The sequence below is a fragment of the Aplidium turbinatum genome, chromosome 9, assembly GCF_918807975.1.
Source record: "Aplidium turbinatum chromosome 9, kaAplTurb1.1, whole genome shotgun sequence".
NCBI classification, from domain to species: Eukaryota; Metazoa; Chordata; class Ascidiacea; order Aplousobranchia; family Polyclinidae; genus Aplidium; species Aplidium turbinatum.
Window position 1 is genome coordinate 24,572,775 of NC_137480.1, and position 27,831 is coordinate 24,600,605.

The window sequence follows — 27,831 nt, forward strand, 5'->3', positions numbered from 1 at the left end:
ACAGATCACTGTGGTAACTCCCTTGTGATTTGACGAAGCTTACATAACAAAAACAAGCAAACCCGTTGTTGTGGACTCAATGGAATCGCTTGGATTCTCTGGGATTGGTAATTTGAACTTTCCTCGTTGCGTTTGAAATAATACAGACCGCGCGTTCCCAGTGACCTGGTAAAAACTTCGTGTCAAAAACAACATTGTCAAAGTAAAGTTATCTCTGTAAAGTTGGAACTGAAAGCATTGCTTTGACTTAATTTAATCCTGACATGTTAGGTTGAAGTTTATAGGAATCATCGCTTGTACATTGAACTCGTTTCAATCAAAGTTTTGCTAGAACTTGAGTCACTAGTGACGATTGCAAAGGATGAAGCTCGAAATTTGTCCCATGAGGGAATTAAAAACACCAGGCTATTGGCCGGGATCAATGTTATGGCAGTGAGTATTGCGACATCAAACAAGAGCATAATATTCTTTTTAAATACATACAAAGGCTAGGACTGTTGTGTGAAGTGTATCAGCCCTCGTACGAACTGCGTCAATTGTTGTTTCAACTCCCTTGTTCTCTAAAGGCTAGCACACCACAGTCAACAGCCCTTACTCTAGTCTTTATCACTGATTTGTGTTCAATAGTCATGGTATATATGCGATAAAAATTCATCTTCTAAGCACATGGCTTAAACTCTGTGATGCTTTGTAAATTTTATATTGGAACTATATTTTACAGACATCATCCCTTGTCCTTTATCACTGATTTGTGCTCAATAGTAATGAGATGTAATAAATATCTGTGTTTTTCCAAAAAAACATACAACTTTATATCGTTTTATAAATTTTGAATGTCAATTATTTTCTACTCTCCTTCGCAATGAAAGTGCAGATGGCAAGCAAAGGCAAAATGCGGTTGAATCTTTCTCAAGCAAAAGCAAAACCTTAATATTTTATTTGCGTTGGTTCAACATGTGCCAACGATGTAACACAATAAACTAAATAGCTTGTTGCTGGAGGTTTGCTTGTTTCTCGCAAAGAAGTTTTCATTTTTTCTGTTTATGGTTCGCTCACGTGACCATTTCCTATATAAAACCCGATTGCTGAGCACTTCTCAGCACAATCGACAAGTTTGAGGTCTGGTCTGGGTTGTAGTCTAACGAAAGTCACAACAAAATAACCGAATTAAACTGTGCTGTTTGTAGTCTTGATGGTGAAAATAAATTTGGGTTAGAACAATAACTTACGAATCCCGCGTAGATGAGTTTGTATCATTTGTTGTTAAACAAGCTGGTTTTTCGCCAGAAAAAAAACAAGAAGATTAATTAGCGTCAGTGGAAACTATCATTGAAGACAAAGGTTTACGTTGGCTTGCTCCTTGGGATTTTATCGTTGCTTGATTCGCCATGTTTTTATTGAGGAAAGCATCATTAAAATCAATCACATTTGCGTTTTGCAGCATCAACTACAAATTCTTAGTTTTAAACCTGTTTCTTTTTTCAAGCTCCTTAAACTAAATACAAACTGTCTCACGAACAAACCAGAACAGTTGTTCAAAATAAAGAAGTTGTGGGTGAAGGTGACTTGTCAACCAATCCCGGTAAGTTTGCTTGGAGGGTCATCATTGTTTTGGCACACCACATAGGACATAGCTTACTGTGCCGCCCAACAATGCTATGGCTACAGCGGTTGATTGTTTCTTTATACCAGGGGTGGCCAACTTCTCATCACATGCTATCGACAAAATTTTTTTTTATTTACTATAGCGATCAACCGGTCAGTGATGAAGTCACAGAGCAACATTTTTTCTATGACAGCATAATTTGTGTCAAAAAAAGTGTGTTTTTTTCTTGCTGCTTATTCTTAGACAGGCGTGAGTGCCCCTCAACCGTCTTTGTATGGGCGTAGGTCTTTTCCACTCAATCATGCAGCAACTGGAAATGACCTCTTCTTGTGAATGTGGTGCTGAAGAATAGACCGCAGATCACATCATCAACGATTATACCATATTTAAGCTACCTAACGGAGTGGAAGGTCTGCGCGTCTTGGATGATGAAACCAAAGACTGGCTACTCTCTGGTAGCCTTCTATTGTAGTTCGGGAAGATCGTGAATCTGGAATGGTGAAAGGATAGACCTCGGCATCAGAGGCTCATGCAGCGACAGTTATTTTTTTTAAATCTTAGTTTCTCATTTTACGTTCTCGTTTTTGTAAACCACACTATTTTTTTCTTAACAGCTTATGCTTCGTTTTCTTTGTTAAATCTGTGGTCATTCCTCAACCTTTACCGTTTGGCCAAGGCACCTGTTTAGATCTACTTCGATTTTTACACTTAGATGTTCGTAGGTACCGGTACCTGTTACATCCCAATCTGCTTCAATAAGCGTGTATGACTGACAGGTATTCTGCTTTCATATTCACAAAAGCCCAGATTAAATTTTGTCGAGTTGATCGACAATATTTCTCCTTTGATCGAAATACTCGCTTTTTAGGAATCTTGTAACGTCAACACTAAATCCGACGCGGTCGACCAGTTGAGACTTGGCGATCGACCGGTCGATCGCGATCGACGTGTTGGCCACCCCTGCTCTATACCAAGCAGCTTGTTGAAAAATGGGAGATAAGGCAATCATTAATGAATGACGCCGACAAAGAACGTGATCAGAGTGAACCCAGTAATGGTGAAGCCCAAAGATCGAACACAGCGCTGTCAACTACTTCAATATTTCCACTGTTGACTACCAGTGTGAAAATGATCGATATCAAGCTTGATTCAATGCTTTCCGTTAAGCGTCATGTTGATATTGATAACAATCATATGTTTGATTGCCACCTCGATATTGTAGATTTTATGTCAAAACATATTGATTATTCTTTTTTGAGTGTGTATCCATCTTTTACTTTCCAGATACTATGGAGAACCTGGAAGGTCAAACTCAGAGCACAAAAGTGAGCAGAGTGGCGACTGGAGGAGACATGAGCAGAAATGCTGAGGTGAGTCAACATCAGCAGCGAATCGTTGCTCACTAAATAAGCACAACTTCCACGTTTCTTGGATAATAATCTTGCGGTTAGCAGTGGCATTTCGATGTTGTGGCTTTTACAATGTGCCCCACGCTCCCTTTGTGACTTATTCTAAACCTTTTACAGTATGTGGTTGTTTTGAAAAATTGCTTTGTACCATCACCAAGGTGGAATTCTTATATCCCACGTGGAAAAAACTAGATTTATGATTTTGTTTTTGATTGGCTATTTTTTTAACTGTTTAAACTATTTCTTTCAAACTTGTATTTTTCAGGAACTGTCAGTGCCATCTGGCAGTGGTTTATCTTCTGGCAGTGGTTTATCTCCTGGCAGTGGACCATCAATTCATGTCGGACAAGCTGAAAACACCATACTTTCAGCTGGAACAGTTATTCAAAATCCAACTGACAATCGATCTTTTACCGTAATCAACCAATACCATCATCATCCGCCAGGTAAAATGTTTTTTTTTTGCTGAGATATGTTTTGCAAAGAAGACCGTTTATTTTATAGTTTATAATACTTCATTTTATTTTATAGTTAGGCTTACAAAATACCGTATCTGTATTTGCATAACTATGCACAGCCACTTATAACCTTTACAACAATGATTTTTCTGAGATAAACTATGCACTGTCACTTACAACCTAACAATAGCTCCTCTCGGATTTTAGCGGATTATTTTCAAAATTTGAAAAATTATCTATACAAATAAATCTATTTAGACGAGAGTCAGTGTGATCTTTACAGCTAAACAAGCGATTTCGATCTTGTTGGATCAATGCTTTTTATCCCTTTTTTTTCCTTAAAATATTTTTTTTTATTCAACATTTCTTCAAATTCTCATGCTCTCTTTCGAACAGATATTGCTATTTTATAAACCTTTATGGTTGACGTAATATTCAACTGGCTTTTTAGGAAGACTTACAATTGCGTGAAATATGAAAACGCCAAATTAGAAAAACTCAAATGTTAAGCGGCACCTTTTCCAACAAACATGCAATAAACTTGTGCTACATGTAACCATTCCATTTCCCACCTTGCAATTCTTTACTTGGAGATAGGTTTTAGTTTGTATAAAGAGTGGAGGCTTGACGTCTTTCTACAATCCCTCCTTCGTTCGTTCTATTGTCGCACACATAACTTCCTATCCTTTGTTCTTTGATTTACTTGAGTCTGCGATTGGGGATAAAAATTTGATTTTTTCATACAATTTAAGGACTTCGCATACAGTTATGAATCAAATTAATATCACAAATCTCTAGGAAGGCGTCATGTCGTTCTCTTGCTTGCTAACAAATATTACAGATCTTCCAACACAAGAATGTAATCGTATTGTCACCTATTTCCTGCTAACCCACCTCATGCTGCTGTCTCTAAAAAACATAGAAATACAATGAAGATATAAATTGTAAGCTAGATTTGTGTTAATTAAATTATAACAGTACGTTTACTAACGCAAAGGTTGCATTAAACCAAATTACAACATTACGTTTACTAACGTAAAGGTTGCATTAAACCAAATTATAACATTACGTTTACTAACGCAAAGGTTGCAATAAACCAAATTATAACATTACGTTTACTAACGTAAAGGTTGCAATAAATCAAATTTAAACTTTTCATTTCTGCAAACTTGGTTTCTTAGATTGTAAAATAAAACAATCACCTTTTTTCTATCATTTATATTCTGGGTAGAAAATAAATTGCAAATGAATTTCTGAAACTTTGCAAACTCAAAACTGGATCTACAAAAGTTTGACTTATAATAAGGCGCTGGAATTCACTCTTCTTTCACAAACGATGCTATGTTAAATTTAAATTAAAAAAATGTTAAAAACAATTAATTTGCGTTATCAAACGCGTTGAGACTTAATTGGTATAGCTCGGTTTGATGTTGATTCAATATTTAAATGTTAAAAATAATTAATTTGCGTTATTAAACGCGTTGAGACTTAATTGGTATAGCTTGGTTTGATGTTGATTCAATGTTTAAATGTGATGTGTTTGTCAGTGATTGTACAATAGGGTGGCTCGTTTTTAAACTTTTTTTTTAAATTCTCTCGGGGTAGTGGGGAAATGGTGCCAATGAGTGAGAAAACAATCATGACAAAATTTGAGATTCGTAACAAATTGTCTTCAGCCTCCTCATGGGGCCCAAAAATCGAAAAATGTGGTCAAAAACGCAATTTTTTTCAAAAATATTTTTAGTTTGGGTAGATACAATATTGTTTAGATATATCTAAATAACCTAAAAAAAAATTTGAAGTCATTTGAATTATTCCTTCAGCTTCCTCACAGCTTCTGAAAATTTTCATTTTCCTGAAAATTTCGAATTTTTGTTTGTGATTACATAACTACAAACTTCGTCAGTGACGTAAATTCAAATAAAAGACATCACTTTTTCCTACCAAATTAACCCAATTTTATTAAAAAATGACGCAACAGCTCAGGGCAGGTCTATAAAGAGAAATACAATAACGTTTTATAGCTGGCAAAATGTCTAACGCAATTATGTATCATGTAACCATCCACAAAAATGCGAAATTTTCAGGAAAATGGAAATTTTCAGAAGCTGTGAGGAAGCTAAAGGAATAGTTCAAATGACTCCAATTTTTTTTCATAGGCTAATAACATATATCTAAACAATATTGTATCTACCCAAACTAAAAATATTTTTGAAAAAAATTGCGTTTTTGACCACATTTTTCGATTTTTGGGCCCCATGAGGAGGCTGAAGACAATTTTTTACGAATCTCAAATTTTGTCATGAGCGTTTTCTCACTCATTGGCTCCATTTCCCCACTACCCCGAGAGAATTTACAAAAAAAGTTCAAAAACGAGCCACCCTATTGTTCAATGTAAGTACCTGTGACAAACAATTAGAACACACTCATAAGGAACGATGAGCCACAGGCGAATAACTGCTGGTGCCTGTGTAGGCTACAAATCTGTCAAAGCTTTGCTGCATTTTAAAGAAGTTGACTTGAACGGAAGTGAAATTTTAAAGAAAAAAGCTGAAATACTGTAAACGTTTATGTTGGATGATTAACCATAGAAGGACCAAGTTGATCAAATGTTGAATGATTGCCAGTAGACCTGAGGAGCAGAAATCATATTAACAGAATAAAATCAGTAATTACAAGATTTCTATTTTGAAAGAGTTCTAGTTTGTCGGGTGTGTGCAATAGCCGATCCAAAAGGACACTTGGTCACGTGTCACGCCCAAAAACAAAAAAAGCTAAAACATTTTCGATTGGGTAATCTAAGAGTTTTTTTAAACTTTTTGTTTCAAATTTAGAAATTGAATTGTTCGGTCAGATAGCGTCACAATAAAATCTAGATAGCCGTCATTTTGACCCAATAGAATAAGTAACCGGTTTTGTTTGTGAATCAGCGAATCTAAGGATGGAACGTGGTCACAACCATTGTTCATTTTCTCTTACAATTTTTACTCCCTAGAAACTACAATGAATTTGTTTCTAGCTTGGCTTCTGCATCTGAACAATTAATCAGTGGCAACTACTGAGCCATTCACTTATATTTATTTTTACTTATTTACCATTTACAGTTTACATTTACTTATTTACCATTTACAGTGGCAACTACTGAGCCATTGTTATTATAATATCTGTCTGACAAAAGTTGATTTCAAATTTCAATCTAGTTTAATCAGTGTTGCCAGTTTTCAAATAGAAAAGTTGCCAATTTTAAAGTAGCTCCGCTACTGCTTCTGAACATAAAAATGACATTGTTTTACGCCTACATTTTATACTAAACGTCTTTGATATCTGGATTGGGTAAAAAATAATTGTCACTACTCAACATAAGAACCTGATGTTAAATCAAAGTTAGAGTAACGGATTGTGCTGATTAGAATTTTACATTGATTCAGCATCTACAGACGGCAAATCAATGTAAAAGTAGTGGATTCCGCTGGTTATAAAGAAGCATAATGTTATTCAACCGTCGCAGATAATATAATAGCAGTTTCATTAATTAACTTTGATCACATGTTAATAAAGGTACATTGGAAGCAACTGCTCACAATGAGCAAACAACACCGAGATCAACTTCTGCATCTTCTCACCCCTTGCATCGACAAAGTAGGTTTAAACGAATCTTAAGTTAAGCTTCACCGTTCGGGGCTGTCTCTAAAAGAAGTCCACAGTCAAGGGGAAAGGGAGGCGTTTGCAAATTGCAAACTTTTGTGAACAAGAGGGAAAGGAGAGTTCCTGGAATTCGGACATTCTTTTAATAGTAAATACAACAAAATCATTTTACCAATCATCTGACTCATACCTGTTTTCATGCCGATTTCACAATCAGGTTTTGCGTCTGATTGCAAAACTCGGAGGGGTTCAGGCATGCACAAACATTAACAATGTAGTAGAGCTGTCTATTTCAGAATGACGTATCCCTAAGAAACGGTTCCAAATTTAAACTAGATTCAAACTATGGAACCGAAATATCCATAATAATACTCATATCCAGTTACTGCAGAGTACATCAAGCCCGAAGAAATCAAGCCTCCAGCAGTAGATTAGAAATGAGCAGAAAACCATGTTTGTCACAGTCAGTATCTCCTGGAAATAGTTGGAGATAATGACACTTGTTGTGAATCTCGGAGATTTAACTGGAAAGTGGTTTGGGAGGCCGTTTCCTACCGGCACCTTATCTTGTAATCCATATTTCACGTGGACTTTATGTTTCTAGTTCAGCAAGTATAAGTGATACTAATGCCATAAAGTTTGGCTCCAAAAGCAGCAGGGACATATTTAGCAAATTTGTTCAACGCGGTAACCAGAGCTGTGGAGTCGGGCGAAAAATACACGAACCCGACTCCTCGGTTTATAACTGGCCCACTCCGGATCAGAAGTAGTTGCCTATAGAAGGTTTCTAAACCACCACTCCAGTAGAAGTAGGCTATATACAGTAGTCTCAAGCAAGCAATACAAGTTTATAGAACTGCCATAGCCACTTACACTTCGGAGATATCGGTCATGTTTTTCGCACGGACAAGGAGGATGGGGGGTTGACACAGTGCGGAAATAGAAGGAAGGGGAAAATTTTTTTGCAATTTTATGAGGACGTGTTTTGTGTACAGTCCCTTGTGTCAACACCTTTCCTACATTTGCGGCACGCACTTTATTTGTAGGCATTCTGGACCAGATGAAGTGGCTGTCTGGGTAGAAAGCGTTGTATGCTGTGTAGTGTGAGCCGATCTTTGTTCGTTTTATGTTCCATAAAGATAAGTTTACTAACAACATATCAGTTCTCGAAATTAGCGGCAGCACGGGGCAATTGCCGTGGTAAATGCCGCCGCAAACATCATAATGGCCATTCTGCTACGGCAATAAAAATGCCGTCGCAAAATGAGCATTTAATTCGGACAAAAATTGTTCAAAATTTCTTCCTGTGTTGTTTACTCGCAGCGGGAGTTTAATCAGCAGAAACATCGCACCAAGACCTCACCTCGGACTATTTTACTTGCTGTGAACACTCACACAGTCTTCGAAATTAGCATATTTTTACTTCGCAAAAACGTTGAATAGGCCAAACGGCAAAAGTTGAAATTGCCTCGGCAATCGCTGTGAACGTTTATTACGAAAAAATTGTAACAAAACATGTAAAACGAGAAGAGAAAAAAATAATCGAATAGTCTATCACGACCGCACTGCTGTTTGATTTGTTGTGATGTAATAATATCAAAAGTAGCGATCACCGCGATACGCACGCTGTTACGGTGATTCACGTTATAACTCATTGGGGGGAAAGTAAGTTAATTTTGGGTTGATTTAACGTTCGAGTCAGCACAAATCGATTTAACTTTCCCGGCGGGTTATAATGCGTAACAACAATGCCCAATAAGAAATTTACGTTTGTTTTTACATTAATTCGACACCTAGCGACGTTAAAGTGCCTCTGACAGGAAAATAAATTTGCTAAATTTACCTAAGATACCAAAGGGATGACACTAACAAACTTCCCTGACCAGCAAATCGTAAAAAATATCAACAGGCTACTAAGTTATACGCTTGCAAAACTTTCGTTCACTTTCGGCAAATCTGGCACTCATTCAATTGCGAAAATAAAAACGGCAACCTCGCTGTGACGTCACCATGGGTGGGAAGGATATATTCTTTCTCTGTGGTGAGTTGGTAAGGTATGGTACGACTGCTCCAAAACGTCTATGTGTGGGGCTCTATTGGTCTAAGCAGGGCTTCTCAAACTTTTTTGCTCTGCGACCCCATTTTGAAAAATATATTTCTATGCGACCCCATTTATTTATTTATTTATTTATTTACATCAGACTCAACATGGTCCATTTTACAATCAAACATAAAATGTAGAAACAAAGCAGATACTCAAATCCGAAGAGCTGAGTTGCATTGTACCACATACAAAGATTGATAGTAACAGTCTGTTGGCATTATTTCATAAATTCATTGATTGGAAAACAAGTTACATCGTGTTACAAACTGGTATAATTTTTACGAATGAGAGCTTGAAAAGTTGTGGAGAGCTGAGTTGCATTGTACCACATACAAAGATTGATAGTAACAGTCTGTTGGCATTATTTCATTAATTCATTGATTGGAAAACAAGTTACATCGTGTTACAAACTGGTATAATTTTTACGAATGAGAGCTTGAAAAGTTGTGGTATTGTTATCAACGAATGCAGAGGTGATGCTGCGTCGTCTCCGCAGATTAAACAACATTCTGCAACAATTATTGTATCCAACACGTAAGCGATTACTATTGGATGAAAGATAGTTGCACCATAGTTGACAGGCATAAAAAGGAATACAATAGGAACAAAACAACACATTTTTAACAGCAATCGAACATTTGGAAAACCTTGCTTTTAACATGTTTCCAGCACAATACAACGACCGTAATTGTCGTTTCGTGTCTTCATCATCGGATAGCAAGTCGTTAATTATTACTCCTAAATATTTCACTAGGTCTCAAAGCAGATACGTTTTTCATTTAAATATATGATCGGATTAAAGTCAAGTTTCAACATCTTGGATTTAAATAAAACACCAACAGTTTTGTTGCAATTAAAGTTTTGTTGCATTATGGGGACATCCACGTTAATGACATTAAAACGGATCATTTTGATCATTATATTTTCTTTTTCTTTCTGACTTATCAATTGTTTTCTTTGTGCTTGCAATTGTTACCGCATGAATCTACGAAACCTAACCACTGATTCATAGTCAATTAATCTTGTAACTGGTTCCTTCAGAAACTAGTTGATAAGCTACTCTGAAATCATAATGCGAGCGGTAAGGTTACTTTTGGTCAGCACGTTACAGCAATGATAGCGTAACAATGCATCAATTGTTACGATTGGTTATATTTTATCGTTCGAGATTTCATACCGACGGTTGCGGTCAATTCACATCATGGCAAGACTACAACCCATCGGCACTAGAATTTCATTACGACCCCAAAATTTCATTACGCGACCCCATTTGGGGTCGCGACCCATAGTTTGAGAAGCCCTGGTCTAAAGCATGTGCAAAATGAGAATTACCGAAATGAAAAAGTCAACTTATTATTTCTATCAGGTTTAGATCAAATAGATTGAGTTTATTTTTATCAAACAGCATCTCAATTTAATTGAAATTGCAGTTTTTCTAAACTCTTGTAGGGCTACAATTTGGATAATTTTTTATTTGTCCTAATCTGGCTATAGCCATTTGCAGTGTAACAGCAGTATCTCACAGACAGTACCCTTAATTTATGGTTGAGGTAATGCCTGCAAATTGCTGTTTATGTGACAGAGTCAGTGGCAAAGACGTGTGCTATCTTTTCATGCTTTCAAACAAAACAAGGTGCTGAGAAGAAAATAGTCAAAGTTTTCTTTAAGTGTTCGAAAGTGGGATGGACCATATAAAACTAGTCGTATATGTTCTCTTCACTTCAATGGAGATGATTTTGTTAACACCACCAACCCGATTTGGATCTTCTCAGCAATGAGTGGCGTGCTGGGAACTGTAGGTGGTGCGTTTGTCACAAGTGCGAGTCTATGTCCCAGCCCAATGAATGTGTATGTTGCCATGAAGTGCCATAGACGAAAGAACTTTTGAAGAAAGACCCATCTAGCTGTGCTACCAATTTGACCGATTTTGAGGCACACTTACATCCTGCAGTTCTGAGGACTTTTTTTATGAAGAGCAGGAAGAACTGGAGAAAAAGCAATAAACCGAAAGGAGAAAACGCAGACTTATCAAAAGAGTAAGGATGCTACATTAGGCTAAAAATACCCTAAACGCTAAAGAATGCACACTAAAAGAAGTGATTTTATTTCCTTGCAGGCAGTATCGGTAATTAGTCGCTTACAGGCATGTATTGGAGTGGATACTACAAGGTGGTGCTCTCGGAAGCAACAATCGGATTATGCTGCCGTCATGCATTGTTTGGCGAATCCGAAACAATTTTCAAGTCCAGATGGCCGTTACACCGGATTTCAATGGCCAACTGAAGGCACATTATGAGAGAGAGAGAGAGAACTTTTATTTATTTATGAATAGTGATGAATTAAATATGAATGATTATTCGTACGATTTCTTCATTTTTCACTTCAAGTATATTTTAGGTTTTGTAGAAACGTATCCAGTACAGTTTTATTAAATTGCAAAAAACAATAAATCTTCGAAAAAAGCAACCGCTTGTACCAACTCCGACCAAACAGTGATCCACCAATTACATCTATAAAGCATTTGTTTTATCCGTCGCTAACGACGCCCACCCAGGATGACGTTACACCACCAAAGTCGTCCCAGAGCAGTGAAATATGGAGTTTCGCCTGTAGTGGCGCTGCGGAACAGTCGTTTTGTATAAATTTCGCCCTAAACAGTCGAGCTTCGAGGTTAAAATTAAAAAGTTCGCTAAGCATAATTCTGCGCTAGAAAATGCTCAAAAAAGTTACTATACTTGGGTCCAACCTGTCAGGGGCACTTTAAATTATCATGAAATAACGTTAATTGCTCAATCAGGTACCGGTAACAAATCAGTAGCTCCCTGCAAGAAGATTGCCTCGATTTACGTATACAGTACACTAACATAATTTCGGCACAATTAGGATACTGCGAGCAACACAAATTCTGTTGGATAAAGAACTAATCAGAATCGGAATCATCGGAGGATGAGGTTGTCGCGTCGTCACTGGAATACTTGAAGACGCAAAACTGCCCGTTCATGAACGCGCGATGCCATATGATCGGAAGCATTACTTTTCTTCACTGCCGAAGAACCATTTATCCAATTTTGTACCACTTTTCATATTCGCAACGACACCGGTCAAAAATAAGCATTCGATGAAAGAATAACTTTTGCGTAACAATTAAGCCAGTATTTATAAGGTTGCAAACTTTTTACAGTTCACAAGAGCATTGTCAGCGTATAAAATAGCTTGCCTGATGCCCTGGGCTACCACCGTGTGACACACGGTGAAGAAGAAGGGCATAAAATTTCGTTTGGTTAAAGCATACTGCAATTGCCGCCGCAATCCAAGGTTTGTTGATTTGGCGACGGCAATGTTTTTGCAGTCGTAGATGGAAGCTAATTTCGAGGGCTGGCTTATTCAAACCTAACAAAAGGTGAATACTAATAGATGTGTTTTTTTTCATTACATTTTCAGTTAATTCTTTTTTTTTTATTTTGAATGTTTTTTCCACAGTCGTTACATCTGTAAGGATGTGCGGGAAAAACTGCAAGAAACAATTGAAAAACGTCAAGATCCACATTTGCTACTTTTTAATGCAAAAATTTAATAAATTTGTTTGTTTGTTTTTTAGGCTCCGACATCGGAATAGAAAAGCTGAAAGAAACGACCCTCAAGCTGTATGACCCTGAATATGACGTCGACCTGTGCCATTTTAACATCTCTTCAGATGGTTTGCCAGACGTGTGTGCTGAACTTTTTTTGGTTAAATTTTACGAAGGAAATCTTGTTCCCGATGACAACAAATATGATCCCGAAACCCATGAGTTTAAACTAACAAAATCTGACGAAAAAGTTGACTTTGATAAATTAGTTTTGGATGCTCAAAATAACGATTTTGTTTCAATAATTGGATATCCTGGGGCAGGGAAAACAACCTTGTCCAAGCGCCTGGCTAGGCGTCTTTGTCGGTGTGGTGATCTTGTGGTTTTGAGGAAACTTTTCATGGACATGAGCGACAGTGATGAAGACACATATACTTTGAAACAATTTTTATTGGGAAATAGCAACTATAACTTAAACGAGAACGAAGCCACTTCTTCTTTTGAATGGATCAAAAACAATCCAAACAAAGTTTGTATCATTCTTGACGGATTTGATCAAGTAGAATGGAATATAATAAAACCTCTAAAGAAATGCAACTATAACAGCTTTCTTACTTCTCAGGAACTAGTTTCAAGCCTTTGCCAAGGACAATTTCTACGTCACTGCCACCTCATCTTCACTTCTCGTCCACACGCTATGCTGTCCATTCCTAAAAACTGCAGACCCAGTCTTATTTTCTTTCTTCGTGACTTAACCTCTTCAGATATGAGAAAATTGCTTGATGCTTTATTGAATAACCAGAGTAAAGCCGACGAACTCTGGGAATCATTAACCAGTAAAGCACCCCAGCTAGAATCATTATGCCACAACCCACTTATGTTACAACTTTATGTCAGAGCTTCATTGGGTTCATCTGGTCAAGTGAAGTGCATTTCCACAATGACCAATGTGTTTCATTCTGTGCTTAAAAATCTTAAAGCGTCTGACAATACAGGTTCTTTGTCGGATGAAACTGTTATGCAATTGCCTGAAATCGCCTATATCGCGACAAAAGAGGGTACAGTACTTATTAATGCTACAACTCTTACACACAAAAATCTGACCATCAGTAAAGTTCAGGATTTTGTGGTACCTTTATTAGGATCCAACAAAAAATGTCCGCTGCTGGAAGGTAACCAACAATTGTATTTCACACATCAAACCTTCCAGGAGTACTTTTCAGCTTTGTATCTTTGTCATCACATGCCATCAAGAGAGTTCGCTTCCTTCGTCAAAAACAATCTGCTCAATGATCATTGGTCCATTGTTGTACAATTTCTATGCGGTCTTTTGCTGGATCCAAGCACAGGAAATGGTAACTTCACGATTGATAAAAAACCATAGTTTCAAAGAGTTCACTGTTTCTCATTTTCCATTTTTATCTGTGCTTTGCATTTATATGGTTACAATGCTGAAAAAAGTTGAAGATTTTAACGTTTAAAATTTGTATAGTTTTTTGTGATTCCTACGTGTACCTACTTACTTTTTCATGATGTTCAAAAACAAACTTAAATGCAGCGTCAACAAATATTTAACAACCAATAGCTTGCTATTAAAATTTAAGTGAGAGTGATCTTCGGGCATTTTATTTAGCATCATGATACGCTTTTGTGGTGTAAAATCAGCTAAACTTTCACAAAAGATGTAAGTTATTTTTAAATCAATGACAAACAAACGCAACCTAACAAAAACACAGCATTCAGCATGACACTAATAAAAATTTGCAAACACTTTCGGCTGTACATCTAGCTTAGCGCTTGCTAGACCCTTTAAAAAATCATAGGCTGTGTTTTTTACACGTTATCTCGCAAACATTTTGGCTTAACTCAGACATGTAGGCTACCGCTTGTCAAAAGTTTACAACAAACTACAAACTAAAGATGTTCAGTAAAGAAGTTATTTTCAGAGCTTAGAGTGAGTTGCTGTACTTTTGCAAAAGTGATGATGGCAAGCCGTAATTTTTATTACAATTTGATTTTTTTCAGGTGAAGATTTGCAAAAGAAGAAAGTATTTATTTCAGAGCTGTACAAGAAAACTCGGAAAGTTGCTGCAAGTAAGTAAATATTTTTACCTGTTCAACACAGTTTTCTATGCTAAAAATGTTTCACCAGTTTCAGGGTGGCCTATATTTAAGGCGGGACATGTTTTGAGAAGATCGGTGGACAGCTGCATCAGTTGGTTGTTGAAGGTATGGTAGAGAGAAGCAGGTGCAGGGGAAGAAGGAGACAAACTTGGGGTGACGATGCGAAGCAGTGGGCTGACTTGTCGAGCATTGGAGAAGCCAAAAGAGCAGCAGATAAACGTGACATGTGGAAGAAAATGACAGCCAACCTTCGGATTGGAGACAGCACATGATGATGATGATATTTAAGGCACTGAAACTCAATATTGCCTTGCTGTTTGAGTGGTTTTATTTAGTGTTTAAACTTCAAGTTAAAAACAATCCAAAACTGTCAAATTATCAAGTGAATATAATCAGTCAGGTTTGGAAACAAAAGTTAACTACAAATATCAGATACAGATATAAATAAACACAGTAAGCATAAAAGCACAATAAGTAAGCTATACAACAAAAGTGGAAAAAGCATGGTCACGTTTCAGGCAACAAAAGTCAATTTATTTATCAAGCAAGACCTTGAAGTTGAAATGGTTTTGACAAGATAACTATTTTTAGACAATTTAGCCTGCGTCTCCGTAAAAGCCATACTGCTCCTCATCTCTGGTGGCAACTATTCGCAGGGTTGTCAGACAGCTTTTGAGAAAAAGAGCCAAACAATGTCGAAAAAAGGGCCAAACTGGGTAAAAAAGAGCCAAATTGTTCAATAATGTTAATAACGTTGCTAATAAAACATAATAACGTTAACAACGTCAATAACGTTACAACATTGCAACAATACAGTCTACAATCTACATTCTAGTACAAAAACAATTCCAAATCTTCATCTTCTACAGTGTTTCCACTCGAATCTTTAGCATTGGCATAAATATTGTCAGCTAAACACTGTCTAAAAAATCGTAATAACACTTTTCAGTCTCAATTTCCGAAAGACATTTATTTAAATAGCTAGTTTGATAGTATGTGCCAACTGCTTCCAAAAAGAGCCAAATATTGAAAACTAAGGGCCAAGGGGCCAAACAATTTTTTTGGGCGCCAACTATCTCTAAAAAAGGCCAAATTTCACAAATTTGGCCCCAAAAGGGCCAATCTGGCAAGCCTGACTATTCGGTGTCCGACAAATTGTTCGTAAGCAATTGTTCGTAAAGCAATTGTTCGTAAAACAATTGTTCATAAAATTAATTCTTCGTAAAACAATTCTTCCTAAAGCATTTTTTCGTGCATGCACTTAAAATTTGATGTAAGCTTATACGAAGAAATGCTTTACGAAGAATTGTTTTACGGATTTCATTTTACGAAAAACAATTTATGAACAATTGTTTTACGAACAATTGCTTACGAACAATTGCTTTACGAACAATTGCTTACGAACAATTTGCCTATAACCCAACTATTCGACTATAACCTTTCAGTTTTTTCATGATTATGGACAGTACTCTGCTCTAGAGAACAATACCTACGGCCCTTCTAAGGACTATAGCCTACTAGAACTAAGAAAACGTTAATGTTTTTTCTTGGAAACATTAAATTCAATAGCCTACCTATGACACTAAATTTCAAAAATGGTTTAATTCAAATTAATTTTAGTGAAATATCCAAACAATCAATTTTCTGTCACAAAATCCTACTTAAATTTGTGGTTATGTATATTTTTTTCGTGGCAACACTACGCAGAAATCCCGCGTAAAGCTGCAAAGGACAATTTTTGTTGTCGGCTGACAGAGTTGCCAACCTTGCAGTTTATCAACAAGCTCAAACTCCCTTTCATAAGTACACGCGTATTTTTTGCAACTTTCAAGTTGCTTCTAATTCTTTTCAAAATTGCTTGTAATTTTCGATTTATTTTTGATAAAACTTAAAATTATTGTGTGTTTTTTCCAACTGGTTTGGTTTTACAACATTACTTTACAGTTTGACGTTTTAATTTATTTGGCAACCCTGCACAAAAAATCCCGCGCAAATTGGCAGGCAACCAGAGTTGTCAGGTTGGCATTTTTTTTATGTTGTTTGGCATTTTTTTTAAATTTGGCAGTTTTTTGGCCTTTTTTGTTGTTCTTTTGCCCGAAAAATTTTGTTTGGCACGTTGTTTCCATGACTAATTGTGATTGGCAATTTCAATAAAACCATGGACATGGCAAATGAACACATTTCACATGTAGGAAGTAGGCCATTTGTAAACATTACCGGTACTGTGTGTTTACGGATCTATTGTTTTTAGTACCTATAATTTTTAGTAGTTGAAGTAACATCTTCAAGTCCATGAACCTTTTTATGATGCTGTTGTCGTGCTTACAAAACATGACGAAAACAACTTCATATTCCATAATTTTTCATATCTGGTTTTCAATTGTTTCAGGCATTCTATGAAGTGATAGGCCTACTTCTTAATGGTAATAGCTGAAATAATAACGATGTAGGCCTACATGTGAATTTGGTTGCTTTTTTTCTGAAGAATACGGTACTCTCTAGGTTGTGCAATACTATAGCAGTAAGTGTAGGCTGAGCTTTGTTGCAGTTTTTTTTTTCCATTTTTCATCGAATCCATTACTCATTAATGAAGAAACCTTCGGTTTTGCAGCGGTTTGCCTATTTGGCATTTTTTTAGGTCATTTGGCATTTTTTCCATAAGTGGACCTGGCAAGCCTGCAGGCGACAGCCATTCTGTTTTCAGTGGTTGTAGCCTACTGGTCAAGGATGCCAGCGCTAGGTTTTTCCACCTAGATTTGTTTTTTTTTAACCACATCTGGGTTTTAAGTTTTTTTTCTTAAATTTGGGTGTAACGTCCGCTTTGTCTATTTTATTGCTACGTTACAGTGACGTATTTTGTTTGTTGTTGTTAACCTTTGCTCTATTTGAACTGTCTGGATTGCTAACAACAACACGACACATGAGTTTTAATTGAGTTTCACGTGTTCTTATTGTGCGTTTTTAGACAATCTTTTAAACACAGGTAAATTTGAGATTTCTTAATTTGTGACCGTCTAGAGCAGGGGTCACCAACCTTTTTTGCATGCGGGCCACTTTGGCACTAAGGAGAGCTGTGGCGGGCCGCACTAATAAAATTTTAGGTAGGTTGACTCTTATGGTAGAAATGAACGCATTTCGTACCCAGTAAGTTATTCAGCGTTATATGTTGTTACTATTTATCTTAGAATACCGCAGCAACAAAATTAGTCGAACAACGCTACTGCCAGGCCGAGCTCCTTTAACAACACTTTTGACTTCTTTAACAATGTCTAATAAACGAGGCCACTTGTTTTGCGCACTTGTAGCGAGGCGAACGGTTTCATTAGAATATTCATCGCCAAGCAAGAGTGATGTTGTCACTCCGCTTCGCAAAAGATATCTTGCAATTAACAGTTTCAGTAGGCTAACCAAAGAAATGTTTGAAACGTCGCAATACCGGCAACAACAGTGACCTGCTATGCTGCTAACATATCAGCGAAAAATAGGCTCCAATAACAGGGAGAAAGAAACTAGGCACCATGAAACAAACGCTTGTAGAAATCACCGAAAAAAACGTTTCTATCGCAACTCATGAACGGTGTTCCCTCTAAAACAGCAATGAGTTGATTTTTCATCTTTTTGTGAGAGTCTATAAAACCGTATTTCTCGATTATTAATATTAGACAACTGTCACTTGCGGTGACAGTTCTTGGGTCACATCATAAGGAAATGCGAACTTGAAGATTTATCTTTAAGTGGAAAATACTAGGAAAACGGTCAAGAGGAGCTCAAAGATTTACATTTTTGCACAACTTTCAACCACATACCAAGAACCCTACTAAAATTTGGCAAGACGCACGAGATCGATCAAACTGGAACATCGAGGGCTGTATCAGCCATGATACCTACAGAGAGAGTCACTTGCGGTGCTTATCGGCATGGCAAGAATTCTTGATTAACAACATTTTGCAGTACCAAACTAAATATTTTCATAATACAACCAGAAGTTGTCTTATGTTTGTTTGTTTGTTTTTCATATCTTTACCCTGCATTGCGGGAAAGCGGACTTGAGCGCTATGCATCGGTGTACGCCTTCCGACGTACACCTGACCCACGCTGCAGCCGACGGCAATGGGTGTTTCCGGTTGTCTGCTCTACTTATGACTTAAATTTGGTACTACCCATTACTCGAAAGCGATCACTGGGTAGAGGCAATTATTGTAAAGTTTCTTGCCCAGAGAAACAACAGCAAGTGCGGGTGGCTGGAGTCGAACATGCAGGCTCTCGACTGCGAGCCCAACGCGCTAACCACTCGGCCACGGCCATAACCAACACCTGTCAGAAGATATTTCATTTTCTTGATACAACCAGAAAATTTCTTTAAATTTATATATAATATTTTGCCAATTTATTATAAATTGAGTTGGCACACCGGCCTATTTTGCTAACAAAAACTTGCTTAGGGAACACTGCTCGTGAAACACAATGACGGTGAAACGCACACTAGTGTTTACATGACACTTACAAACTTAAAATAAGCAACCCTATGCTCACAGACAATTTCGAAATTCGAAAACAGACGTTTTAATCAACCACTGGGACAGTGTGGCTAGACATCGCATTGGAATAACGTTAAGCGACCCCCACCTAGAACTACAATCTGAATGGTCGGTCGGTGGAATCGTATGCAAAGCGAAAATATGCTTCCGGGAAAGTATTTTTTACCTTCATGCTCATTGACTCCTCAAGAAAAGTAGTTTTGGTTACACTTGTACGCTGATACCTTACGCGGGTCGCAGCGATACACCGTGGCGGGCCGCCATTTGGTGACCCCTGGTCTAGAGTAAAGCAATTTGTAGAAATGAGACAAATCGATTTACAGTACAATTTACGAATTCCCTTTTTCAAGGATTGGCAATTATTGAAAAACGAATAGGTCATAATGGTTGTATAATTCAATGAAAAACTGACGTTATATCGTTGACTAATAAGTTATTGATTTAACGAAAACAAACCACAGGTGCAAAACACAGATGCGACAGAGGCAAAAACAATTTAGTAGGCTTTTTTAGTAGCCTACAGTAGACTTGCAAAAGAGAAAAAAGCCAAATATTTACAAACGAGTCACAAAATGAATGCAGAGGGCTTAAATAAGAAATTTGGTAGTAACATTGGGTAAATCTAGGTTTTTCGGTCTGTAACTTTTCTTTGATTCAAAAAGTTGCTTAGCCTAGCCTATACAGCTCAACATAAAATTCCAAAACTAGCACAAACACGATGGCTGGCTTTCTCGAGAACAGGTCGTCAGCACCATATTAGAGCAGTGGGAAGCGCTGGTTTTGTATTTTCAGTCTCAATGAAAGACTGACAAGGTTGATGATGCAAAACGGATTTATGATGCACTTGTTAATCGTGGAACAAAGCATATGCTCGTTTTTTTGCAATATGTTCTTAAAAAGGTAAATAGTGTCAACCTGGAATTCCATTGTGAGCATTTTCGTCTGCACAAGTTGTATTTTATGGTTTCTACAGAATACATATAGAAATATTTTGAGTCTTTTCATCAGAGAAGATTACATCATGCACAGAAAATTAAGAGAAATAGATCCAAGCAATGCTGAAAATCATAGGAACATGTCAGCACCTTGGTGGACGAACAACGGCCCTGTTGGAACAGGAACCCCATTTGTTTTTGTATAGTTATATGCCATAATAACTACCAACAGAAGCATGTATATTTGTATAGCCTAATTATATATCCGTGTTACAATTTGCAGCTTTATGAGGCTTCTGTGTAATGATATAAAGTAGTGTTAAAAGCACATTTTTTACGTCACCTAAACCGTAGCTTATGATTGGTTGGCGGTTTCATTCTAGTCATTTTCAGTGGCAGAATTTCGACTTGTTAAAGTGGCTACCGAAGAGAAAGGTTTGATTCAGTTGAAGCAAGAAACAGTTGGTTTAGCTTTCAATTCTGCTTGGTTTCATCAGACAAATGTTTGTTTCTGTCCGTGTCTTCTGAGTTTGAAGAAAGCATCAGCTTCGATTGTGCTGCAGCGAGAAATGGCTGATTGGGAAATTTTCATGATCAAGTTGCTTTAAAGGTTTATCAACAAAGAAATCAAAGTTTATTTTAATTTGAAAGCTCTAGTTAGTTTAATGTTTTACCAAAAGTTTAGTTTCTACCTGCAAAGCTAGCCTAAGTACTTTATCCTAATTTGATAAAACTTCGGAGCCGTTGAAGACAAAACTTGTGATTTTGTGACCAGCTAAAAAAAGTTGGTGTTTTTTCACAATTCGCCCTGTTGGTCAACTGGTGATGACGTCATCAAACGTCACACACGTTGGAATGGACTATTATAAAGGAGGAAGTACGGGGTGGAAATGCACTGAAAAACATCTGAAGGAAATTGTCTCCCATTTATTTATTATTTCATATTATTCATTCATTTATTTGTGTTCAATGTTTAATTATTTTGTGGTTAGAACCAAACTGTGGTTTTAGATTACAACCTGGTTAGCCGAGCTAATATTGATTGATATTATTCCTGCATTGTTAGATAACAATGATGATCACTCCATCATCGCCATCTCAAAGATCTTGCGCGAAGGCAACGACTTGAAAGTGGCAGTCACAGCAGGACATCATTTTGATGGAGGGAGGATAAATATGGGATCCTCCAACACTCAAAATGACATCCATGCTGTGATGTCATTCATCAAGTCGATGCCGACGCGGATTGGAATCCTTGCTCTGTCCAAGTGCCTCATGAATTCCAACCGATTTCGTCCATGGAAGGAAGCGATCAAATCCATGCCTGGATCCGTGAGTCATGTTTAACTTTTATAACCAATGCATTGATTCATGGTCAGTTGTTACGTTGATTCAACGTCGCATTACGTTGTTTTAACATCTGAGTTTCAACAAGTTTCACAAAGTAAGTAGTCCAGATGTTAAAGGGCTTTACATTGACTTAATTGGTGTAAAGCTGAAATTTTGCACATTGGTTCTGTTCGTTGTGTACAATGACCAAAAAAAAATTCCCGAGAAAATTCTTTGGGGTAAAAAAGCTATCCGCTATTTTCGAAATTCCGCCATTTTTTCAAAATGGCGGATGTACAAATACTGAATTATTCAATTTTATGAAATTATTACACTTACGGTGTTGGTGCTCATTTAAAAGTAAATTTCATACTGCAATTATTTTGCATTGGCCAAGTTTTAGTCCGCCGTGATTGCCTGAAGAAGTTTGCGGATACACGGAAAAAGGGTTCAGGGAAAATGCCTGCAAAGAAATTACAATCTGTGACAAGGAAATTCAAGCTTCTGAAGCCTCCAGTATACTGCGTCAAAAGGGTGCTGATAGGATTAATGCTGCCAGTAGGCTACTAATAGAGGGGACAACATTGTTGCGACAGCTGGTCGAAAAGTACACATAGACTGTCGTAAACGTTACATCAACCCAATCGATATACAGCTTAAGAAGAACAGGGAGAAAAGTGGGTCCTGCGTCATGAGGAAACGAAATGTTCGAATTCTTGATGGCAATTTCCACAGTAAGACTCATTGTTTGTTTTGTGAGACTCGAGTTCTCACGGACAGACCTGGCTTTAGTTTTGTTAAAGCAGATGTTTTTGCAAAAACTATAGTAGAGTGTTGTGAGAGACGTTCTGACGATTAGTCATTCGCCGTGAAAGGTCGTGTTGAATATTACGGTGGCGATTTGCATGCTGCAGACTGTTTATACCATCATTCTTGAAGTGTTAATTTTATATATGGATTTAACGTACCCTTGCAATGCGGCAGAGTACCTGAGACAAAACGTTGAAAATCTGGGCGACCGAAGGATGAGGAACAGGACCAGGCATTTCTAAAGATGTGTTCCCATCTTGAACAGAATGATGAACAGTTAACAATATCAGACCTCAGATATAAAATGAAGATATTTTTAGCAAATGATGATTGCCTTCCTTATGGATCAAAATATCTGAAAACGCAATTATAGAAACAGTACGGTGAATCTATTTATATAGCTGAAAGTCAGGGCCTTCGTGACATTGTCACCATGAGTGAGAAAATATCCGAAATCCTCCGATCTCATTACCTAAAAACAAGGCATGAGGATGATGAAAATTCACAAAAGAGAGAAGTAATTAAAACTGCGGCAAGGCTCATCAAAAATGATGTTCCATCTGTTAATGATCACTATCCAAGCACAGACGCACTCAATAATAATAATAATCGTGTTTTATTTGCGCCCATTGCCATACATAACATGTAGTAACACTGCTATCACAGATGCTATTACAACAGACGACAGGAAGCAGCGAAGTGACATATAGTCTTTGAGTCAGCTGCTCCCCTGATTTTGGCTTGCCATTAAGTATCTTTGCCAAGACACAGCCACGTGCTCTGGAGCGGTGTCGAACTCTCGTCCTTTCGAACGTCGCGCAGACGTTCTCCCCACTCGGCTACGCAACCGACACTCAATCTCGGTCCTGCTCTAATGTACTTACCTGAAACTTTGCGAACACTGTTGAGTTCCTTGTTTGTAGGAAAAGACACAAAGCGAAAGGTTGCAAGTATTGGCCAAGCTGTCAGACCACGAGCGGTGATTGCACCATCGCAAATTGGTCTTGCTGTTCAAGCACATCATTTGTACAGGTCGAGATTTCTTGTTGATACTTTACACAATATGGGATATTGTTCTTCTTACGCAGAAGTCCAGAGGTTTGATAAGAATGCAGCTGATTGTGTAGCGTCACAATCCATTGTTCTAGAGAACATAGACCTACTCGAAAGCACAATGTTATTTGCAGCTGACAATGTTGATCATAATATTATCACCCTTCTTCTTCTTCTTTCGTTTGACACTAGATCAAATCAAATTTCAGGGCAGGTGATGGAGAGCCAGGTGAGTGTAGCTTCGTCCAGCGTTGCTATACCATGCGTTCCATTTGGTGCCTTATAGATCGGACATTCGAGAACGACATGGTCAGCAGTTTGTTCCTCCGCACCGCATTCGCAGGCCGGTGAGGGAGCCAAACCCCACTTGTGCATGTTGGAATGGAAGCGACCGACTCCGGTTCGGATTCTGTTGAGCTTAACCCAAGTCGGCCGAGGCAGGTCCATACCAGGGGGGCGCCCCACCGGGTGAGGTATAAAACGATGTAGTTTCGTGTCGGTGGCACACCACGCTGCATTCCAATTGTCTTCCATGAAGTGTGCTGCGCTGATGGCATGATCGCTGAACGGATGTAGTAATTCAACAGCAGCTGGCACAAAGGGGTGTCTTGACTTTAATTGCCGGGGAGATTCCTGAGGTGGGATGTTGAGTTTTGCATGAAGCAAGTGGTTAGGATCCCCCGCCCGGCGAGCCAGGTGTATAAGGGCTCCCTTTCGGCGAAGCTCAGCAGGTTGGATGCCTGCGAGGATTGGTAAATACTCTGTTGGAGTTGGGCGCAGGCATCCAGTTACAGTTCGCAATGCGGATGATGATAAGGGCCTTTTGTCGTTGAGCTATTCTTTGTACGACGTCGATTTTAGCAGTCGTAAGGCCTTCAACGTTAAGCTGTAGGATGTTGGGACTTCTGGCTTCTTTCTTCGAACTCTGGGGCCGAGGGTTTATCCTTTTAACCCCCCAGAGACGCTCTGATGTGTCTCTGTTTGTTGTCATTAGCCTGTTTTGTGCAGTTACCGGGACTCACCACGAGGAGGTTGACAACATGAGTCCCAATCACCCTGAATGGGAAGGGGACAATCCACGGGATGGGAATGATTGCTGCCTTGACACCGGGTCACCCTGAATGGGAAGGGGACAATCCACGGGATGGGAATGATTGCTGCCTTGACACCGGGTCATAAAGCAAACCGTATGATTCCAAGGCACAACATATCACAACTCAACATCACAGAGAAGACTAGGATTGAAATCATGCAACTCCGCTTTGCCAATGAAGCGCAGAAGACATCACTGGCTGGTTATGTGCCTTTGTCTCAGGATCAAACCCTAAGGAATATTGTGAATGGTGTTGTGGCCGAGGATGACGTTAATGTACATAAACTCGAATCATGATGAATATGAACAAACAAAAAATGATCAACCTGATCAGTAAAGCACTTCGGGGTAGCCTAAAGGCTGCGAAGTGGTCAATGCCCCAGGGGATGCTGATGTTCCGATTGTGAAGGCTGCTGTGTTCTTCGTGCTGTGTCACACTCGACAACGTTGATTGGAGAAGACACAGATCTGTTAGTCCTGCTTCTTCAATGTGCGCAACAAGCAAACAAAGATCTATATTTCCGTTCCGACAAGGCAAATGCTGACAAAGTGTATCATATAAACGAACTGAAAATGGTGGTGGGTGAAGAATTATGCTCCCAGTTACTTTTTATACATGCCTACACTGGATGTGACACAAAATCAAGAACCTTTGGTGTGGGTAAGAAAATCTGTCTATCACAAGCTGGTAAAGTGTGATACTACTCTGAAAGACTGTGCCAATTACTTCCTTCTTCCAAAGCAGACAGCAGCATTCATTGTGAACAAAGATTGTCAAGCGATGGCTTTGATTTTTGGGGGCACGCGGACGGATTCCCTCTCGTCATTGCGCTACAGATACTAAGAAAACAAGTACGGTAGTCTCTTCCCAATCATTTGTGACACCAGAACGCTTACCACCTACTTAGTCATCAACAAAATTTCACTGTCTACTAAGGGTTCACTACCAAATAATGGTCTGGCTAGGACAGGAGTGTGATATGGAAACTTGCGGGTGGGGTTGGAAATTGGAAGGCAGTCAGTTTGTGACAACAGAGTCGGACATGAATGCGGCCCCAGATTGCCTCTTATAGATTATCTACTATTCTACTGCAACTGCACAACTCCCCGTAGCACTGCCAGGTGTAGCTGTAGGCAGAATAGCCTAATCTACCCTGTACCTCAGCATGTAGACAGTGCAACTTGATGCCTGTGACAATACGTACAATCAGTCATTACTGGACGAAGATGATGACCAGGACTTATTAAGCAACTGAACGTAAATAACTTAATAAATGGTGTTTGATTCTTGTACTGCCAGTGTTTCACTATTGGTTTTGTTTCATATAAGTCTTTCCATTAAACTAATGAGTTAATTTCCTTTTGATTTGTTTTAATGAATTCCTTACCACCTTAAACCCAGAGATAGACGCCAGAATTAGAGCTCTAGCATGAATAGGAAGTGAATTATTGTCATTATACTGTTTTGGCGGCCATCTTGAAATGACAATTTTCCGGTGCTCTGATTCTCGTAAATTTTTAATATATTATTCTTGATGATAAATAGCCTACTAGAAAAAACCGTTGGAAAACCTTTTGTAGAAATTTTTTGGGGTCAAATATTGACCTGACTATAAGTGAACAAAATTGTCGTTTATGGAACTATTATACATTAGCGCAGGGGTCACCAAACTACAGCCCGCGGGCCGGAACCGGCCCGCCACGTGCTGCGGAAATAACAGTTGCACTACAACTGTTGAGCAAAAAAGTTATCAAACTTTTTGTAAAGGACTGACGTTGCTGTTTATCATTAGGCCACCACAAAAGGGCAGCCTAGGCCCAATTTGGAAAGATGTAATGTTTTTTCAAGAACCCCATGCCCTGTAGTGTATCACAGCAGGGCCTCAGGGGATAACTTTTCCAGCAACCTTTCGATTTTCATCACAACTTTGCTATTCCACAGCTGACTTTGTTATTTATTGTGCTCAATTCAAGTCAATGGAGATTGTAAATAATTGTATATCTTTTCGTAATTTGCATCCGGCCCGTAGCTGTTAATCTGGCAGCAATCCGGCCCTCAGAGAAAAAAGTTTGGTGACCCCTGCATTAGCGTAGGCTATTATATAATATTTTGTTAATGTCACTTCGTTCAAAGCCAAATAGACTTGTTATTGAGTACCTGCTTGCTTATTAATTGTGACAATAATAATATCATATTTTAAAGAAGCGGTCGATACTTCGGAAAAATATTCAAATTTTGTTTATCCGCCAATTTGAGAAAAAAAATGGCGGATTTTCAAAAAAGGCGGATAACATTTTTTTCTCCAAAAGATTTTCACGGGGATTTTTTTTGTCCAATATACACACTGAACAGAACCAATGTGCAAAATTTCAGCTTTACACCAATTAAGTCAAGGTTCGGCCCCTTTTTTCGCTTCAACGACTGGACTAAAGCTCGAGTTTCCAATTTTAATGATTTTCTAACAATTCTTGTTAACATAAAATAAATAAACAAAAAGTTACAACATAAATACATTGTTTATGTTTAATTGTTGAATCATAATTAATTTGTGTTTAGATTGTTCGGATGTATCTCGATGACAACCTCCTATCTCTCGATGACGTCATTGAGGTGTTGCACAAGGTTGAGGGGCAAGTTGATATGTCGCATTCCCTCGATGATGGAGATGGGAGGAGGGGGAGAGAACCGAACATGAAGGAAAGATCCAAGCTACAAAAATTATTGGATCGGCCGGACAATAAAGTGAGAGTTGTTTACGTTGTATCAACGTTATAACAATTGATTGTGTCAACATTAAATCAACGTCAATTATTCGCTTTATCTTTTACAGAAGTTGGTGATCTTGCTTGATGGCGATCGTTTCCTCAAGCACAAGGATTGTTGATGTTTCTATTTATTTGTTGATGTTTATAATAAAATTATGTTATCAAGTGATTTTGTTTGGTTGAGTTAAAAATACAACAACAAACTGCTTGTTTACATCAGGTGACGTAACATCAACAAAAATGTTTATAATATTATCAAACCAAGGTTTGTTTATGTTTTTCAACTTGAGGTCGACAAACATCAACAAAAGTAAGTTTGTTTCTAAAACTTGTTCATTTTTATGAAATAATTTCAATGAAGAATTCAAACTAAGTTGTTTGTTTGCAGTGTT

General features: G+C 38.0%; 1 protein-coding gene across 1 annotated transcript; it reads left to right on the forward strand.

Annotated features, from left to right (window-relative positions):
• The first annotated feature begins 1,451 nt into the window (after window positions 1-1,451).
• Window positions 1,452-27,755, forward strand: LOC145776828 (uncharacterized). Its single transcript, XM_082588049.1, has 9 exons — window positions 1,452-1,582; window positions 2,891-2,976; window positions 3,281-3,461; window positions 7,032-7,112; window positions 12,821-14,146; window positions 14,817-14,885; window positions 21,455-21,720; window positions 27,231-27,416; window positions 27,505-27,755. Exons 2-9 carry the CDS (start codon window positions 2,896-2,898, stop codon window positions 27,556-27,558), a joined length of 2,244 nt encoding a protein of 747 aa, XP_082444175.1. The 5' UTR covers window positions 1,452-1,582; window positions 2,891-2,895; the 3' UTR covers window positions 27,559-27,755.
• Window positions 27,756-27,831: the final 76 nt, after the last annotated feature.